General features: G+C 39.8%; 1 protein-coding gene and 1 long non-coding RNA gene across 2 annotated transcripts in view; one reads left to right on the top strand and one right to left on the bottom strand.

Annotated features, from left to right (window-relative positions):
• Positions 1–16,525, top strand: part of MYRIP (myosin VIIA and Rab interacting protein) — a 417,935-nt gene extending 401,410 nt beyond the window's left edge. The window contains exons 13-16 of the mRNA XM_011953264.1: positions 6,424–6,528; positions 6,641–6,701; positions 8,072–8,190; positions 14,346–16,525. Of these exons, the coding sequence (XP_011808654.1) occupies positions 6,424–6,528; positions 6,641–6,701; positions 8,072–8,190; positions 14,346–14,378 (318 nt within the window). The 3' untranslated portion in view covers positions 14,379–16,525. The remainder of the gene's footprint in view (positions 1–6,423; positions 6,529–6,640; positions 6,702–8,071; positions 8,191–14,345) is intronic.
• Positions 1–20,090, bottom strand: part of LOC105519791 — a 127,251-nt gene that overhangs the window by 67,265 nt on the left and 39,896 nt on the right. The window lies entirely within an intron of this gene.

The raw sequence follows: 20,090 nt of genomic DNA, 5'->3' as shown, positions 1-20,090 counted from the left end.
AGACGAAGCCCCATGTTCTACAAGAATCACTTTAAAGCCATTGTATCTATCAGCTCCCATCATCTCCAGCATGTTTGCATGGATACGGTCCCTCCAGATGAATTCTACCAAATTCTCCCTTTAAAAGTGTAGTCCTCTTCTCCCCGAAATTAAAGCCTTGATAATATATTGGACTGCCCTTTAAACCTTATACCAGTTTCCTCTTTGAGAAATTTCCTGACCCGTACATAGGTCTCTCTACTATACAGGTTTCCATTCCACTCCAAGACCATCCTTTTCTGACCCTTATCACACTGTTGATTACTTATTAAGCAATAATATTAAGTAATATTCCCCATTATAGACTGAAAGCTCCATGAGAATAGAACTATAACTGTGTGGCTTAACATGTAACTCCAGTGCCTAGCACAATACCTGGCACAGATACAGCACACAATAAAAATGGGGTGAATAAATGAAGCAAATTGGAAGCATACATTTCTCAGGACAATATTTTTCATGAAGAGGAGGCAGGATTTAGATACGGCTATTTAAGAACTGACTGACATAGTCTCTATAACTTTGTGAATATGGCTGTTTGAAGTTTTCATAGACATTCCCATAGCCTTTGACTCTGTAAATTAAAACTGACCATGGATTAAGCCACTGATTTTCAAACTGGGGTCTGCAGATATATTCTCGGGACCCATGACATTTTTTTTCTTTAAAAGGGCTCCATGTGTTACTCAAGTTTGAGAGACACTGGTCTCTGCAGCCTAAGTTCAGTATAGACCCCTGGTTTGCTGATATTTCTTTCTTTTTTTTTTTTTTTTTTTTTTTTTTTGAGACAGAGTCTTGCTCTATCACCCAGGCTGGACTGCAGTGCAATGGCGCGATCTCGGCTCATTGCAATGTGCACCTCCCTGGTTCAAGCAATTCCCTGCCTCAGCCTCCCAAGTAACTGGGCATGCCACCATGCCCAGCTAATTTTTTTTTTTGTATTTTTAGTAGCGATGGGGTTTAACCATATTGACCAGAGTGGTCTTGAACTCCTGACCTCAGACAATCCACCTGCCTTGGCCTCCCAAAGTGCTGGGATTACAGACGTGAGCCACTGAGATAGATCCTGCATCTTAAAACTGAATCATTGGGAGAACTGTGGTCAATAGAAACCATATTTGGATAGAGACATAAATCAAAGAAACTGACTGAAGTGAGTCTCAGTCATTTTAGAGGGTGTTTTTTTTTTTTTTTTTGGCCAAGATTGAGGATGTACCCAGAAAAAAAAAAGAGACAGAAACCACAGTAGGATCTGTGGCTCATACTTTTTCCAAACAGGAGTTTGAGGGTTTCAATATTTAAAGGGGAAAAGTGGGCAGGAGTGGAAAGGGATGGAGGGAAGGAGGGAGGGTTTGGTGACATTCTTGTGAATCTGCCCATTGCACATGAAAAGGAGGGGCAAAGGGACGGTCAATTATGTATTCATCTTGCACTCAGTAAATCTGTGCTTTACATAAGATAGAGTAAAAGTAAACAGAGAGTAGAGGAAGCAGTCAAATACGCATTCATTTTCAGGTGAGTGAGGGGACAATTTCTAGTCTCCTCTTGTCCTGTACCCACGAAGATAAGCTGTTAATTTCCATTGTCAGGGTGACGGAAGCTGTAAAGACATGTGGCCTTCTATCTGTAGCTATCAGTTTAGGAACAAAAGGAAAGCCAGTTTTGCGGGGCAGGGAGGAGGGGTTGTGACTCAGCTTCTAAACTTCTCCCTTTTGGCATAGTGAATTGGGGGCCCTGAGATTTTATTTTCATTTCACAGAGAAGATGACAATCTCAGGTGATAATTATTTTAAAAGGAAATACTTTATTGAGTCAAAATTACAACTCCTGACATCATCAGCCACTCTAGACAATGAAAAGGCACAATTCTCCATTCTGTGGATGGTTCAATGCTGTGAACTAGAAATGAGCTCATCAGACAGATGGCCCTGTTGACTATTACCACTAAGAATGGCTGAACAGCAATTCTCCAAAAAAAAAAATTATTTTCCATAAATTTCACCCAAGACTTAATCAATTTATTGTCAAAGTTATATAAACTAGAATCAAATCTCTTGTTTTCTGTTACATTGTGTAGCAAATACTTCTTGAATGATTTTACAGGAAGTAATATTTACGAGTGTTTGGGAGGATTTTATTGGATAATTATTCCCCCTTTATTGGATGGTTATTCCCCGTTCCACATTTTTCTAGACTGTTATGGCAGAAAACTCTGGAGTTCCAAATGTCTATTTTCCATGTGTTTAAATGTATGCCTATTATTTTTTCATTTATTTTTAAATATTACAATAATATTATCAATAATTCCCAATATTCTGTGAGCGTTATTTTGTACCAGGTATTTGTCCTTAATGCTTTACTACATTATTGTATTTATTTTTTCAGCAACCCCATAAGGTAGCTACTGTTACTATTCTCCTTTTATATCTAAGGAAACTTATCCAAGGTCAAATACCTAGAAAGTGATAAAACCTGGATTTTAACTCAAATTTCATGACCTCATAGCCCACACTCTATTTTTCTTCTTTTGAGACAGAATCTCACTCTGTCACCCAGGCTGGAGTGCAATGGCATGATCTCGGCTCACTACAACTTTCGCCTCCTGGGTTCAAGTGATTCTCCTGCCTCAGCCTCCCGAGTAGCTGGGACTACAGGCATGCACCACCACGTCCAGCTAATTTTTGTATTTTTAATAGAGACAGGGTTTCACCATATGGGTCAGGCTGGTCTCAAACTCCTGACCTCAAGTGATCCACCAGCCTTGGCCTCCCAAAGTGCTGGCATTACAGGTGTGATCCACTGCACCAAACAGCCCACATTCTTTTTTTTTTTTTAATTATTATTTTACTTTAAGTTCTAGGGTATATGTGCACAACATGCAGATTTGTTACATATGTATACATGTGCCATGTTGGTGCGTTGCCCCCATTAACTCGTCATTTACATTAGGTGTATCTCCTAATGCTATCCCTCCCCCAGCTCCCTACCCTCAACAGGCCCCAGTGTATGATGTACTGTGTCCAAGTGTTCTCATTGTTCAATTCCCACCTATGAGTGAGAACGTGCGGTGTTTGATTTTTTGTCCTTGCGATAGTTTGCTGAGAATGATGGTTTCCAGCTTCATCCATGTGCCTACAAAGGACATGAACTCATCCTTTTTTATGGCTGCACAGTATTCCATGGTGTATATGTGCCACATTTTCTTAATCCAGTCTATCATTGATGGACAGTTGGGTTGGTTCCAAGGCTTTGCTATTGTGAATAGTGCTGCAATAAACATACGTATGCATGTGTCTTTATAGCAGCATGATTTATAATCCTTTGGGTATATCCCCAGTAATGGGATGGCTGAGTCAAATGGTATTTCTAGTTCTAGATCCTTGAGGAATTGCCACACTGCCTTCCACAATGGTTGAACTAGTTTAGAGTCCCACCAACAGTATAAAAGTGTTCCTATTTCTCCACATCCTCTCCAACACCTGTTGTTTCCTGACTTTTTAATGATTGCCATTCTAACTGGTATGAGATGTATCTCCTGTGGTTTTGATTTGCATTTCTCTGATGGCCAGTGATGATGAGCATTGTTTCATGTGTCTGTTGGCTGCATAAATGTCTTCTTTTGAGAAGTGTCTGTTCATATCCTTCGCCCACTTCTTGATGGGTTGTTTTTTTTTTTGTCCTGTAAGTTTGTTTGAGTTCTTTGTAGATTCTGGATATTAGCCCTTTGTCAGATGAGTAGACTGCAAAAATTTTCTCCCATTCTGTAGGTTGCCTGTTCACTCTGATGGTAGTTTCTTTTGCTGTGCAGAAGCTCTTTACTTTAATCAGATCCCATTTGTCAATTTTGGCTTTTGTTGCCATTGCTTTTGGTGTTTTAGACATGAAGTCCTTGCCCAGGACTATGTCCTGAATGGTATTGCCTAGATTTTCTTCTAGGGTTTTTATGCAAACAGCCCACATTCTTATCCAGTCTGTGCTGTGTGGTTTCCTGGGAAATGTGTTGGTCCTGCCCTCAGGCTACATGCACTTGCCTAGGTGTCCTTAACTGGCATGAGAGGTTGTTGACCCTGCCTTCAGCTTTGTGGATTATCTCAACTGCACCTCCAGGTATGCAGAAATTCTCCCCACCAGGCTAACTGGTACCAGAGAATGAAGCCTCCAACTTCCTGTTGTCTGTTCTATCCAGTCTAGTCTCACAGAGAATTTCTTGCAGGATGGTAGGAGGGTCCCCACTGAGGAGGGTACATATGCTAAATTGTGTTCTTGGTAATATTAGGACAGTTTCTAAGGATGCTATCAACTTGGAGTCTACGTTTGAGACAGAGTGCTGTTGTCCAGTGCTGAAAGAGACTGCAGAATGACCCTTGCAGAGCATGGTAAGGGTGCTGTCCACTGCATCATGCAAGGTTGTCTCTATGAGGATTCCTGGAGAACGCTTAACTCTTAGTATCAAGAAAAGCTGTTCTTCTGAGTAGTTGGTCTTTGATCTTGTGGACATGGAATTCTTGGCTTTGGCTTCCAGGAAACTCAGAGCTGAACTGGTCATCCCCTTCTAGCAAATGTATAGCTCCTTGGACATGCAGTTCTAGAAGTGGGACATAATTATATAGAGACATAACTGAAGTGGGACATAATTATATAGAGAGATAAGATACAGGCAAAATCAGCCCTCAGTAGCCTCCTCTTTCCTTGTCCTTTGTCCTATGAACAAAAACTTGAAAAAATAACCCTTTCTTATTCCAGAATCTGACAGTCCACAAATGAAGAGGTCAGTAGCTTGCTTTCCCATTGACCTTGTCTTTCTCAGGGCCCTCTGAGCAAGGCCCTCCATCAAAACTGCTTCCGGGGAAGAATGTGAGCATCTAATCCACACCAGTTGCTTATGACTGGTAAAAGCTTAGCCTGCAACTTTTCTCAGAGGCTTCTGCAATTTATTGGTTCACAAACCAAAAGAATGCAATTCTTAATGTGAAATTTGAAGATTAAGAACAGAAAGGCATCTGGGGACCAGGAAGGGCAGGACTCAAGTGGCACCTTCTGGGGCTGGCTACCGGGTAGCCTGTGTTCTCTTACCAGATGCCACAGACTTGGCCTTCACCTACATCCTCCTCCTTTTCTGACCATGACTGCCACCCCTCAGGGGTAGGGGACACATCTCCCAAATTTGCTGATCCTTCAGTCTTTCTGTGTACCTCCTATAGCTCCTATCACAGTAGACTTTGTTCAAAGAAGCCCTCGGTAAATGACAGCAGAATTCACATTTGTCTTGAGTAGCACTGAATTGCGGAGGGCTGGGAGGCAATGGAGACCTCATGTGTGGAGCACACACACACATTGGCTGGAGTCTACCATCCGCTTATTGTTGGATTTCCTAACAACACTCAGAATGTACCATCTCAGCAGAATCTTGACCTCTTCCCTTGACTCTGCTAGCCTTTCCCTGCCTTTTCCAGTGTCTCCCATGCCAGGTGTTGGCACATCCTCTGAGACTGTGGCAATGTGATAATAGCATGGCCACTGACATGAATTCCATGCACTGCCCAGATTGGCTGTGAGATGATGGGTATATCACTTATCCCTTTGAGCTAACGTTTCCTTATCTGTGAAACCAAGATAATGGTACTTATTTCACAGAATTATTTTCAGACATGAATGAGTTCATGTATTTAAAACACTAAGCATGGTTCCTGGCACATCATAATGCCCTTTTCTAAGAGCAGGGACAATATCTTCATTTCTGGAGACAGGGGAGGACCAGGGTTCTCTCTGGGCACTAAGTGGGTTCTTACTTTCCATTTCTGCATTCAGACTCTGCTGGAAGAAAATCTGAGCTCTCTCTTGACCTTCCCATGTTGCAAATTAGGAAAATGATGCCCAGAGAGGGGATGAGTTTCTCAAGGCTGGTTGGCTTCTTAATGGAGGAGATGGACTTGAACCGGGGGCTGCCAGGCCTCCCTTCTAAAACCTGGTGCTGTGGTTTTGGAATCACGAAGTTATGGAAGAAGAAAGCAGGACATATAAATGACTATGACAGGACATATAAATCCTATGACTTTCTGACCACTCCTTACCCCCATGCTGAGCCAGGTGGCCCTGGGCCAGGGTCCCCATCATGCCCCCAGGCTTTCATTTATCCCTAGGCATACTCTGACAGGGTTGTTGACATGCTCTAGAGCTAACAAACTAGAAATTTAAATTTATACAGAAAAGCCTGTGTTTTATTTTCTTGCTACACACTAGATAGAGAAGTGTTTGGTAGAAGTTGAATGAATGAATGAGCATACATCAAAGCAGATTTGTCTTTATAAATTCTTAACACTTTTGAGAAATATTTTCCCCTTCTGTATTTTCTCCCTGCTAACCGTGTTTTTCTGTTGCTTTAAGATTTCTGATATCGAGAGCCGGATTTCAGCCTTGACCATTGCAGGATTAAACATAGCACCATGTGTGCGCCTCACAAGAAGACGGGATCAGAAGCAAAGGACCCAGGTGTGTTTGTCCCTTTCTCCCTCTGTTGGAATGTTACATGGCTTGGAAAATTTAGAAGATAAAATATATTTGGCTCTGCAAAGGTATATTGCTCATTGTATTCTGTTCGTAGGTACAAACCATAGATACATCAAGGCAGCAAAGGAGGAAACTGCCTGCTCCACCGGTGAAAGGTATGCTCAATTAAAACCACAAAGCTACCAAAAAATTAAGCCTGAATCATTTACTTTGGATAACACAAAGACCTGAGTTTGAGAATTAGATCTAATGGAGCATTTTCACACAGAATTGCTCTTGTCTATCTTGATTTGGGTCCCCCCAGAAGCAAACCCTGAGACAAGGATAGGAGTGGAAGTAGCTTGTTTGGAAGGTGCACTGCTAGAGAAGAAGAGAAATGATTCAGAGAAAGAAATTAAGTCAATCAATACAGGGTACTTGAATTAGGAGCTATTTCTTTAGGCAAATAAGGCTAAGTCCTCCTGGTGACCTCTGGGAGACAATGCTGGCTGCATCTCAGAGTTTTCTGCCCAAAAGGCAGGGAGATGGGATATTTGTCCTAAAACTCCCATCCATCTCTGGCTGAGAGTTACTTCTGGGGGCATTAACTCCCTGGTACTTCTGACTTGCCCCATGCATGAGCCAAGACAGAGTGGTGGTACTTGCTGTAGTATCTATTGGAATGTGCTAGAATGGTGACTGTCAAGAGAGAAGTGAACAGAACACCAAAAGTATCTGCCACAGTGTCCAACCTAGAAAGGATTCTGGCAATGCCAGTCATGTTGCCTTTATCTAATGGACATTTTTTAAAAATGCCCTGGGTTCAGAAGCCACAAAAGGGTGATGCCAAATTAGAAATTCAGATTTACAAATTAGAGGAGTAGAGAGCCAAAGATGTACATTTGAGCCTTGGTTCTGCTATTGATCATTTAACAAACATTTATTGAATGTTTATAATCTACAAAACTGTATGCAGTTAAAATTTATCACAGATTCACAGTCCTTTATTTGAAACCCTTGGGTCCACATGTGCTTCATAATTTCTTGAGCATTAGAAAGGTAATACAGTACATGTGCTGTGTATTTCTTAACACCCCCTGTGGCATCTAGGCAGCATCTGAAAATCAAACACATTAATATCCTTACAGCAGAGCACAAGAACATTTGCACTCCATGAGATGGAGAAGGACATTAAATGGCCTCATGCCAGTTCAGGTCAGGTTTTATAATCAGATTCTTTTGGCTCCAAAGTTGTAAAAATTTGCAAGTTTTAGAACCTTTTCTATTTCAGGACTGCACATAAGTATTTATGAACTGTACTGGGTTATCTCTGAGCTATCATTTCCCAGAAAGTTATCAATGATGCCCTAACTTATTTGTCCATCATAAAAATAAACACAAAACAAAAAGATTCCACAGTCAAACACAGTATAGGAATGAGATTCCAAGTCTAGAACAAAAGTCTGAGTAATCTGGCCACCTTGCTTTTTCCTTAACAATCAGTCCATCTTCTGGGTAACATTTTTTCCCATTTATTTCCTTTTAGCTGAAAAAATTGAGACATCTTCGGTGACGACCATTAAAACATTTAACCGCAACTTCATTCTCCAAGGCTCCTCAACAAACAGGACTAAGGAAAGGAAAGGCACCACCAAGGATTTGATGGTAAATGTCATCTCTGTCTTAATGTTCATTGCTTTCACTGTTGATGGTACCTCCATTCTGCAGCCTTTCCTTCTGTAGCTCCCGCATCAGAGCCCCCAAAAAGTATCCTTCCTCCATGGTCTTATGGTCTGTTGGATTTGACTGGGGGGTGGATTTAGCGGTAAACCAAGAGGAGAGTGCTTGGTTGAATAAGGCCACGAAGCACACACACACACTGCCGGTCACCCTCCTCAAATGTTACTCTAGAAATCACTATTACTAATAACTTTCTATGCACGTATAGAGGAAATAAGTCGTAACATGGTAAGTGTACTGGAAATTGCACTTGGACACACCAAAATGTAGCTTAACCCCAAACATCCGGCTTATACCCAGAAGATTTCATCATGACCTGATCACTTTGAGCTAACTCTAGCCCCAAACCCTGCTAAAAATATTATCAAACTATCTTAATCAAACCATTTACCTTAGTTAGACAAAAGTATAGGTGATAGAAATGTTTATCCTGGCACAATAGACAAAGTACCATAAGGGAAAGATAAAAGAACTGTATCAAGCACTAAAAAGCAAAGACAAGCCCTTATACCTTCCGCATAATGTATTAACTAGAAATAACTATACACAGAGAACTTTAGCCAAGTCCCCCGAAACCAGACGAGCTACCCAAGAACAGCTGAGAAACCACACTCACCTATGTGGCAAAATAGTGGGAAGATTCATGAGTAGTGGTGACAAGCCTACTGAGCCTGTTGATAGCTGGTTGTCCAAGATAGAATCTTAGTTCGGCTTTAAACTTACCCACAGAATTACTTAATCTCCCTGTAAGTTTAACTGTTACTCTAAAGATGGACAGCTCTTTAGACCCTAGGAAACAACCTTCTTACAGAGAGTAAAAACTGTTACCACCATAGCTGGCCCAAAAGCAGCCACCAATTAAGAAAGCGTTTAAGCTCAACATCTAAATCTTAATTGTAATCACTCTACTGAACTCCTAACATCACACTGGACTAATCTATTACTTAATAGAAGCAATAATGTTAATATAAGTAACATGAAGACATTCTCCATTGCATAAGCTTACATCAGACCAGAATAACCCACTGACAGTTAACAGCCTAATATCAGTAACTGATATAATAAGCACCCTATTTTTGACACTGTTAACCCAACACAGGTATGCTCTAAGGAGAGATTACAAAAAGTAAAAGGAACTCGGCAAATCTTACCCCACTTGTTTACCAAAAGCATCACCTCTAGTATTACCAGCATTAGAGGCACTGCCTGCCCACTCACATATGTTCAACAGCCACGGTATCCTGACCATGCAAAGGTAGCATAACCACTTGTTCCCTAAATAGGGACTTGTATGAATGGCCATACGAAGGTTCAGCTGTCTCTTACTTTCAATCAGTGATTTTGACCTATTCATGAAGAGGCGGATATAAACAAATAAGATGAGAAAACCCTATGGAGCTTTAATTCATTCATGCAAATAAAAACTCAAACAAGCCTGCAGGCCCTAGCCTACTATCCGTGGATTAAAAATTTTGGTTGGAGTGACCTTGGAGCATAATTCAACCTCCAAACAACCTAAACTAAGACCGCACTAGTTTAAGTGAGTTAATACACATTGACCCAATAATTTGACCAACGGAATAAGTTCCCTAGTTCTAGAATCCAAATTGACAATAGAGTTTACAACCTCGATGTTGGATCCGTTCATCCTAATGGTGTAGCCGCTATTAAGGGTTCGTTTAGCAGTAGGGACGAGGTTCTAAAACTAAGTAACATCCTGCCGGCTATATACCTCTTTAATATGTGGGTATATCCTCTCAACTGCATCTCTAGCTCCTTGTAGGAAGCAGCTTTGATATAAGAGAAATAAAAATATGTAAATGGAATATTAAGGTCTGGTTGAGATGTAACAGTTTTTATTCTGTTTTCAGTTGATAATCACTCTTCCTTAAATTTCTCATTAGCCGTTAATGCTGTGTTCCTGAAAAAAGTCAGCAGCTACTCCTAAATGTAACAAAGGAAGAGACAGGAACTCTAGAAATTATACAGAAAGGTGTGTGTGCTGGATCTTTTGCTTAAAAACTGTCAATCGAGAAAAATAACGAGACAAGTCCCTATCATTTTACGAGGTTTATTTGCCAAAGTTAAGGATGTGCACGCAGGAGACAGGTCTATGCCTTTCTCAGAAGATGATTTTGAGGGCTCTAAATTTAAAAAGGAAAGTGCAGGCTATTGAGAAGTACACAATTTTCATGTAAGAGGGGGGTAGGGAAAAATAATCATTCATGCCTTTGTCCGGCTCAGTGAATCTGCATTTTTTTTTACATCAGATGACATAGACAAATGGGGCAGAGGAAAAATGCAGGGAATCTGCATTTTTACAGCAGATAATATAGAAAAATGGGGCAGGGGAACAATCAGATATGCATTTGTGTCTGGTGGGCCGGGGGGGGGTGACTGCACCTGTAAAGATAAGCTATCAATTTGCATTGCCATGGTGAAATTTTAACAGAAACACCTTAGGGTAAAGATCTGGGAGCTAACTAGGAATTTCCATGTGGGCAAAATATGGGGGAGGCGTGTAGCTTTTCATCTTGTAGCCATCTTATTTAGGAAATGAAATGAGAGGCAGGTTTGCATGACCCAGGTCTCAGCTTGACTTTTCCCTTTAGCTTAGTGATTTGGGGACCCCCCAGATTTAATTTCCTTTCACAAAACCAACATACATGTCAAAGTTTTGGCAAATGTTTGATGCTGCTTATGTAGAAAATGATCATCTAACTAAGCTGTCTCAGTGATACCAATTACGCGGAGGGCAGATCATGTCTGAGATGACAAGACTAAGGCAAGGACAAATTTATTCTGTCATCTTTTATCCTTCACCCATTCCCCCCTTCCTCTTCCTCCCTGTCATTGTCCCTGTCTCATGAGCACAGAAGCACCACATAATGGCATAATGGTAGACACATCCTTTTGAAATACAAGTTACTCTCAGGCATTCTATGGCAGTAGTTCTACTCACTGCCTTCTCTTCATTGGTCAGCCATTAACCCTGACCTTTTAAAGTCTAATTCCCTTGCTTCTGACCATTATTTCATAGAACGGAAAAAGATGTATTATCACACTAAAAGGGCAGACCACTAGGGTCATGGAAGGAATTGGTTATAAATAAGAAAATTAAAAATAAATTGTCTTTCATAGAGGCAGGACATGAGATTGGTGGCTGCCAGAGGTTGTGAGAAGGGGCAATAGGAAGAAACTCCTTAATGAGTAAGGGGTTTTACTTTAGAGTGACAGAAATTTATTGAAACTAGATAAAGGTGGTAGATGTACAACCTCGTGAGCATACCAAATGCCACCAAATTGTTCACTTTAGAATGGTTTATTTTATGTGGCTTTCACCTCAATACGTTTTTTTAATAAAATAAAAATAAATTACCTCAACGTAACACAGAGAGGTTAAAAATGAAAGAATAGACAATATTTACTAAACAAATAAAAGCAAAATAGGGCAGAAATAATTACTTTCAAAGAAAGGAGAATTCCAGATAAAAAGCACTGAGAGAAAACAAGGAGGAAAGATGTTTAAATGTTGATAAAATAAAGTAGTTAAGTCATGAGCCTTTCTTGATTTGGCAGATAATAAAGCAACACAATTTATGGTGCAATGGTTGGTGACTTTAAAACTCCCTTATCAGCCTTTGGCAGCCCAAGTACCCCATAAATAAATACAAATTAGAGAATTGAATAGTGTAACTGTTAAGCTTTAATTAAGATATTTATCTAACTTTATATTTTACAGATCATTCACTCTCTTTCCAGGCATCAGTGGACCATTTATAAAAATTGACTTTATACAAAATCACAAAGAATACCTCAATAAATTCCAAAAAGTAAACCCTCTATGATCACAATGCCAAACATAATCTAGGGCAGTGCTGTCTACGAGAACTCGTGTAATGAGGGTAATGGTCTATATCTGCAGTGACCAGTACAGTGGCCACAAGCCACATGTGGCTATTGAATACTTGAAATGTGGCTACTGCATTGAGGGAACTGATTTTTAAATTTTAGTTAATTTTAGTTAATCTGAATGTAAACAGCCACATGTGGCTAGTGGCTACCATGCTGGACAGGGCCAATGTAGAAAATCAGAACGTAAGTTAAAAAACAGAAACCCTACTTTGAAGTTAAAAAGCACTTGTACTCACGTACACAACTGTCCATACACACACACACGCACACTCACACACACACACACACACACACTTCAAAATAACTACTGAATTAGAAAAACCCACAGGGCGCTTACAAAATGAAAACATTATATATACCAAAGCAAATGGAATACATATAAAAATACACTGTGTCAAATTTATAGTATTATTTTGTTCCTTGTTAAAGAAGAAGCAATACAACTAGACACTGAATTCCAGACATCAAAAATAAACATAAAAAACATTTAATTAAGACCAGAAATTATAGAAATGATCTCTCTACATCTACATCTAGGAGTTGATTTGAAAAAAATAGAAATGTTTTGTAAGTCATATAAAGAAAAAAACTGAAAACAAAATATTATATAAAAGGATGTCAATTTTTTATATATACAATGTGGTGTAAAACTATTCTCATAAATTTAGAATCAATACTAGTCAAATCAGAATCAAATCAGAAAAAGCAAAAACTAACTTAAGAAACAAAAAGAAACTTAAAATCTATTAAACCTTTCAAAAGGATTCTGTGGCCAAATGATTTTGCTGATTTTTTTTTTAAGCAACAATTAATTCCCATACCATATAAAATATTCCAGGTCATCAAAATATTGAAAACTAAAAGATTCATGTTGTGAAGCTATCAGAACCCCAATCATGAAAGCCTGATCCATGTCTGGTAAGCATGTATACATGTTCTGTGCCCATCACACACAGGCACGCACAGACACACGAAAATTATTATACCAGTTGTACTTCTTCAGAGATGAAGAATACGAAATAAAATATTAGCCAGTTAAAGAGCAGTGCATTCAGTAATAAATTACAGTAGGCCAAGCGAGGTGGCTCACACCTATAATTCCAGCACTTTGGGAGACCAAGGTGGGAGGATCACTTGAGGCCAGGAGTTCAAGACCAGCCTGGGAAACATAGTGAGACCTTTCTTTACAAAAAATAAAAAGTTTGCCAGTCATGGTGGCATGTGCCTGTAGTCCCAGCTACTAGAGAGGCTAAGGGGGGTATCCTCTGAGCCCAGGAGTTTGAGGTTGCGGTGAGCTACGATCTCACCACTGCACGCCAGCCTGAGCAACAGAGTGAGACCCTATCTCTAAGAACGAATGAATAAATAAATAACAGGTAGGTCTTGTGGGAATGCAAGGATAGCTTAAATACTGTGATATCAATCCCATTTATGCTGGAGGTTGCAGTTTTTTGAATTTTCGCATGAGTGAAAAATCAGACCTTGGTGATGACCTTTAGCAGTAGGATACAAATAACTCCCACACGCTTAGCGTTCCAATAGTGGAACACTAGGCATAAGTGGATTTTAATAAATCACATCAACCGTTCAATAAGAAAAGTCATTTCTTCCCAAATTAATCTGTAGCTTAATCCAATTTTCATTAAAAAACTCAGTGAAATTTTCCTTGAATTTAAGTTCATGTAATAATAAATCAGAAAGAATAGACAAAAAGCATTTTGCAAAACTACAGAGATTTTCCTCCCAGATTTTAAAACAAATTAAAAGCTGACATGAAACTGATCATTAATGAAATAAAATAGCCCAGAAACAGATACAGCCACATATGAGAATGTGTTATATTATCTTTGTAAAAGATTTAGAAACTAGTAAAGAAGGTATGGATTATTAAACAAACAAGAACACTGTACTTGCAATACTGGACATTGGGATGGTACTGGGAAAGAAGGCACATTCGATAATTACCTTATTCCAAATACCAAAATTAATTTCAGGTGGATTAAGAAGTATGCATTTAAAAATGACATCACTTTCTAAATGTTGTGAAACATCTAACTGGTCAATAAGCATGAATAGCTTTTAAAAAGCAGTAAACATTATTTTTCATTGCTTATTCTCAGTCTTCCCAAGTGGCTGATGAGAGCGTGTTCAATGTCTCACCTCAGGAGCCTGCTCTGGAGTCAGCTGTGATGTACTGATACCATGGAATTCCACTGCCAGTGACTCACTGCCTCCGGCCGTACACGACAGTGCCTTGACCCAACAGCCATCGAGTACTGTATGGATTTCCACCTGAGGAGAAGGCCTGGGGAGGCCACAGTGCACCATTGCACAGGGCTGTCCTGATACCTCATCCAGAAAGCCGTCTCAGACTTCAGCATTGCGGTCTTGCCCACTCTCTGCCTTAGGCTCCCAGGGGAATCCAAGACAGAAAACCAAGACACTGGCTTCCAACAGCAGAGCTCCACGTTTAAGATACATATTTTCCCTGTTTGCTTTGCTACTGTGTGTTGACTTTAAGATCTTTTTTTTTTCATCCCTTTGATTCAGCTAGTATTCCATGTCAACAATTTTTCCGAAGGAAAACTGTTGGAGGGGGGTGGAGGGAGGAAGGTGGGAATTATTATTTAATACATCATTAATGCTTATTAATCTCTCACAAGCATCTTTGTCTTGCAAATCCTAAGGGAAAAGCAAGTTCATGCAGTGAACACTAGGGACAGTCTAATTTGGGGACTGCTCAACCGTCAGGACTGCAGGTCTCCCTTCAACCACCTCCTTCCTGCTAAAATCTTAGCCTACCACACTACCAGTCATTCCCATTGCTTTGCAATCACAAGCCACAGGATGAGAAGTTCTGACTCACTCATGCCATGCCCAGGTCTATCTGAAATAGTGTCTCATTAAGAATTTAGGGTTCTTCCATGGGCTTACTGACAGTTTCCCAAATCTGAAGGGGAAAGGGGCTTGAGAAAGACCATCATTGGCTCAACTTTAGGGCACTGTCCAGAATCAACATGATGTGGTTTAGCAATGATCACTTCTAAACAAAGTTTAGGTAAATGAATTACCACAGAGAAAGACCACATGAGATAAATTTTGTCCTCCAAATTTACTTCCCAATAAATATTCAGCAAAGTAGTAAAATGTCCTTAAAGATAAAAATGATTAGGGAATAGCCTTAGAAAATTTATAGGTATAAAAAATTCAAGGACAAACTGTGCATTTAATGGACACAAGGGTTGACTCTAACTCCATGTCTGTGGTTTCTTTGAACCCATATCAAATGCATGACTATTTAGAGTGTTTATAAAAGCAAATGGAACTGAACTTTCACTCAATTAATTGGGCATTAACAACCTTCTTTTATGTTTGTTCCTGATATAGTCTGAATCTTAGGAAGGTAAAAGAAAGGAGGCAAGAGAAGAGTTATGATGAATGTGTGTTAAGTGCTTGCTCTGAAGGAGGCAATGTTCTTCTCATTTTAATCCTTATGGCAACCTTATTCAATAAGTTTTCCCATGTTTCAAATTTAATAACTGAAGGCCAGAGAGATGAATTTGCCAAAGCCACACCTTTATGCTAATTATGATTGGAATGCATCACAAAAGCCTAACTCTGTTGTTTTCAACCTCTATGTTATTTTGCTGCTATGTGCATTTCCAGATCTGATTTTCTGCTGATTTGTGTGCTATGATCCACTCCTGATGGGGGTCTACGTTATCTTCCAATAATACTCCTTGCTGATGCTGTGTTATGTGTCATCTAACAGAAATGACTCCTTTGAAATAAGTAAATCTTCGGCTTTTTGTTCTGTTGGTGTGATTCAAAGCAAAACAAAAACAAATTTTAAAAACACAACAAAAAAAGATTTGACTTCCAAATAGAACGTTTTCTTTAACAGGCATGAAAAGCAACTACTGTTGTGTTACAGTGTTAAAAATATTCAGTTTTCTTTGACAAAAATGTGTACTGTGTAAGCCTTGCAAACAAAAAACAACAAAAAAGAAGAATAAGCAGCCTGCTGTGTGGCATTTGAACTTTTATAAAGGTTTCCTTGTGCCAAATAAGTGCAAAGATTTAATTTACTATTTAAAAACCATAAGCATATGTTATAGTTCCAGAAGAATTATTTTGTCATCAAGTGATTTTGATCTTTAGTGTCAATATTTATATTTAGATTAATTTTTATAAATGAAAATATTTTAATGGTTTAAGAAAATGAGGACAACAGGATAATATCTTTGATGACTTCTGAAAGTTATGCTTCCCTTCATGTTATATGCACATTGCCAAGAATTACTGTCAAGAGAAATGATAAGTAAAAGTCATTTATGAAAATAAAGATTGTGTGTGTGCAATTTTTTTGGTTAAGGGAGACTAGGAGTGAGTAGGGGACAGGGAAAGAAGTCATGTGGCTAGTAATTGGAGGGGCCAAGATTCAAAACCTTCCTTCCAGTTACACTGCTCTCCCCCGCCGACAAAATTTCCCAGTGACCACCTCCACTCAAGTGGTCACCCACATAAGACCAGCCATTCTCAAAGGGAGGTACAGAGTGATTTTTGACCCTTAGAGAATATTTGACAATGTCTGGAGACATTTTTGATTGTAACAACTAAGGGTGTGCTGCCACTGGCATCTAGTGGGCAGAAAACAGGGATACTGCTAAACATCCTATAATGCATAGGACAGCCCCTGTCTTAATCCATTTTGTGTTGCTATAACAGAATAACACAGACTGGGTGATGTATAAAGAAAAAATTTTATTTCCTATAGTTCTGGAAACTGGGAAGTCTAAGGTCAAAGGGCCTGCATCTGGCAAGGGCCTTCTTACTGTGTCATCCCATGGCAGAAGGCAGAAGGGTAAGAAAGCATGCATGAGAGAGAGCAAGAGAAGGCCAAACTCACTTTTATAACAAACACACTCTTGCAATAATGAACCTACTCCTATGATAACAATGTTAATGCATTCATAAGGCAGAGCCCTCATGACCTAAACTCTCTTAAAGTTCTCACCTTTCAATACTATTGCATTGGGGATTAAGTTTCTAACACATGAACTTTGGGAGACATTCAAACCATAGCAGCCCCCCACAACAAAGATTAACCCAAAATGTCAATAGTGGTAAGGTTGAGAATGCTGAGTTAGCTAGCGGTAAACCAGGACAGAAATGGAGAAGCCCCTGTCAACCTCCAGGGGGACTGTGTAGCTGAGCAGGAAGCAGTGACTCTCTCAGTGTTTTGCAGGCTCAGTGGAGGTTGTTGCATCTCTGAGGCAACATGCCCAGAGCACTCAAGCCAGACACTGACCCCTGTCATCCCCAAATAGGAATATGAACCTTCTACTAACCTAAAATAAACGAGTATATGAAAATATTAACAGAAGCCAAGAGCCTCTGCCTGCTGGCTTTATGCAGTAAAGCCAGTATCCCAACATGAGTGTGCATCAGAATCATCTTTCCAAAGATTCTTGTTGAAGGAATCTCTGAAACAAACAACAAACATACCAGCTTGTTGAAAGACAAATTGCTGGGCTCCACCTCAATGTTTCTGGTTTCTGTTTTGTTTTGTTTGAGATGGTGTCTCTCTCTGTCACCCAGGCTGGAGTGCAGTGGCACAATCTCAGCTCGTTGCAACCTCTGCTTCCCAGATTCAAACAATTCTCCTGCCTCAGCCTCCCGAGTAGCTGGGATTACAGGTGCCTACCACCACATCCAGCTAATTTTTGTATTTTTAGTAGGCACAAGGTTTCACCATGTTGGCCAGGGTGGTCTTGAACTCCTGACCTCGAGCGATCTGCCCGCCTCGGCCTCCCAAAGTGCTGGGATTACAGGCATGAGCCACCGCACCTGGCCTCCACCTCAATGTTTCTCATTTGCATTTCTAACAAACTTCAGGTGATATTGATGCTGCTGATCTAGGGAGCACACTTTGAGAACCTCTGACCTAGGAGCAAGGTGGAGGGGAAACAACTTGCTGTAAGAGACTTCCCCTGCACCTGGGTTACCCTAGGGAAACTAATGCTTGGAAAAGCTGAAAGCCAGGGAGCCAGGATTTAAAGGAAGCTCCATCAAAACTGTCAAGCCCAACCCTTTCCCCTCCACTCAAAAGAAGGGATTGTCTCTAACTGCACTGCTAGGCAAAGAGGAATCTGAGAAAGAATGTGTCCTTCATGGAGCAACAACCCAGCCAAACACTAGCTACAGTGCTCTCACTGTATATATTCAAGTAATATTCCATACATTCAACTTCCAGGATAATTAGTGTTTAAAGCACATAGTGAACCACAACTAGCAATATCATGTGGCACAGGTAAAGCTATTTTTTCAAAGTATGGAGTCAGTTGAGAATATTCACTTAGGAAATCTCAGGTTGTAGACATTGCTGCTGGGCTGCAGCATGGAATGGAGGTGCAGAGCATGTGGGCAGCACGAACTCACATGCAGCTTGTCAGACAAAGACAGATGGCAGGGAAACAGATATCCATCACAAGCACCGAGGACTGCTAGGGCACCAAAATTTGTGGTTCAAACAAGAGGCCCAAAAAAAGTTGGGAAAATAGCTCATTTGGCAACAGGGAAAGGGAGGAAGGGCAATCTCAATCATTAGATACTTGCCATGTGCCAGGCACTGCTTATACATCAATTATATCTTTACAATCTCTGAGGAAGCTCACAGCAATCCCACTTTATACCCAAGAAAATGAGGTCCTAAATGGAACTGGTGAATAGGGCAGCATTTTCTAGAACCAAAGTTTCCCTAAACAAATAGTAAGACTGGATCACATCTGGTTGAAATGAGACTTTTCCTAACATAATTTAATATAAAGAAAATACCTGAGGTTATTAAAACAAAATAAATACAGTATTAGTGGTTGTCCACAGAAAGGAACACTGCTGGCTGGTGACAAGGACTCCCTCCTTGACCAAATTATTCAGGCTTCTCTGAGTCCTCTTCTCAACTAGGCCTTGTCCTTGGCCTGCCAACACAAGTTTAGCAAGTCAGTGTAGTGTAACCCCTACCCTAATATCTAATCAAGTTCCTCTTACTCATTTTCTATCCACTGATTTCTTCACCAAGTCCATTGGCTAAAAATAGCCAGCTACCCTTGCTATATTCAGAGTTGACTTTGGTTATATGCTGAAGTCTCTCTTCCCTATTGCAGTAGCTCAAATAAAATCTGTCTTGCCATTTTTAACAAGTATCCAGTGTAATTTCTCTTTGACAGTGGCTTGAGGTGAAAGGGAAATTTTTCACCATAGACCTCTTTGTACCATTTAAGTTTTGAGTCATAGGAACATATTGCCTATTTAAAATAAATAGGAAAAGGGGGGAAATTATTCTTGATCTTCAACAACCAAGCTGTGAAGGACTGAGTAAATATATAGCAGCTTCAACCATTCAAGTATCTGTTCTTAAGGAATAAAAGATGCATTACACTTGATGAGGAAGCCACCATTTGCATAAAATAGTATGCTAACCACACATCATTCCTATCTATAAAAGTAACTCTTGTGAGGCTCTCAGAAAGACAATGTGTCTGACTAGATTAACTCCTCCACCATTAATCCAAATGAAACTTGTGTGGGATTATAGACCAAGATTGTCATACACATATCCACTCACAGCCTATCCTTCGCAGCGTAAAACTGAAATGCAGAGCTTCTCAAGAGAAAAACGTTTGTAAGAATGAGTTTGAATTACACCTTTTTGAAATTGAACTGTTTGCTTGTTTGGCTTTCTCTCCTAAGCTGTATACTCAGAAAGGAAACAAAAAAGTTCAATATCTTACTATTAGGTTTCATCTGTGACAAACAGCCAGGAATATTTGCTGTTTGTCACAGATGAAACCTGATAGTAAGATATTTGAGGAGTGTGTGTGTGTGTGTGTATAAATATATAAAATGTA

This window comes from Colobus angolensis, unplaced genomic scaffold (assembly GCF_000951035.1).
Source record: "Colobus angolensis palliatus isolate OR3802 unplaced genomic scaffold, Cang.pa_1.0 Scaffold36, whole genome shotgun sequence".
Taxonomy (NCBI): Eukaryota; Metazoa; Chordata; class Mammalia; order Primates; family Cercopithecidae; genus Colobus; species Colobus angolensis.
This window is presented reverse-complemented; position numbering and strand designations above follow the sequence as displayed.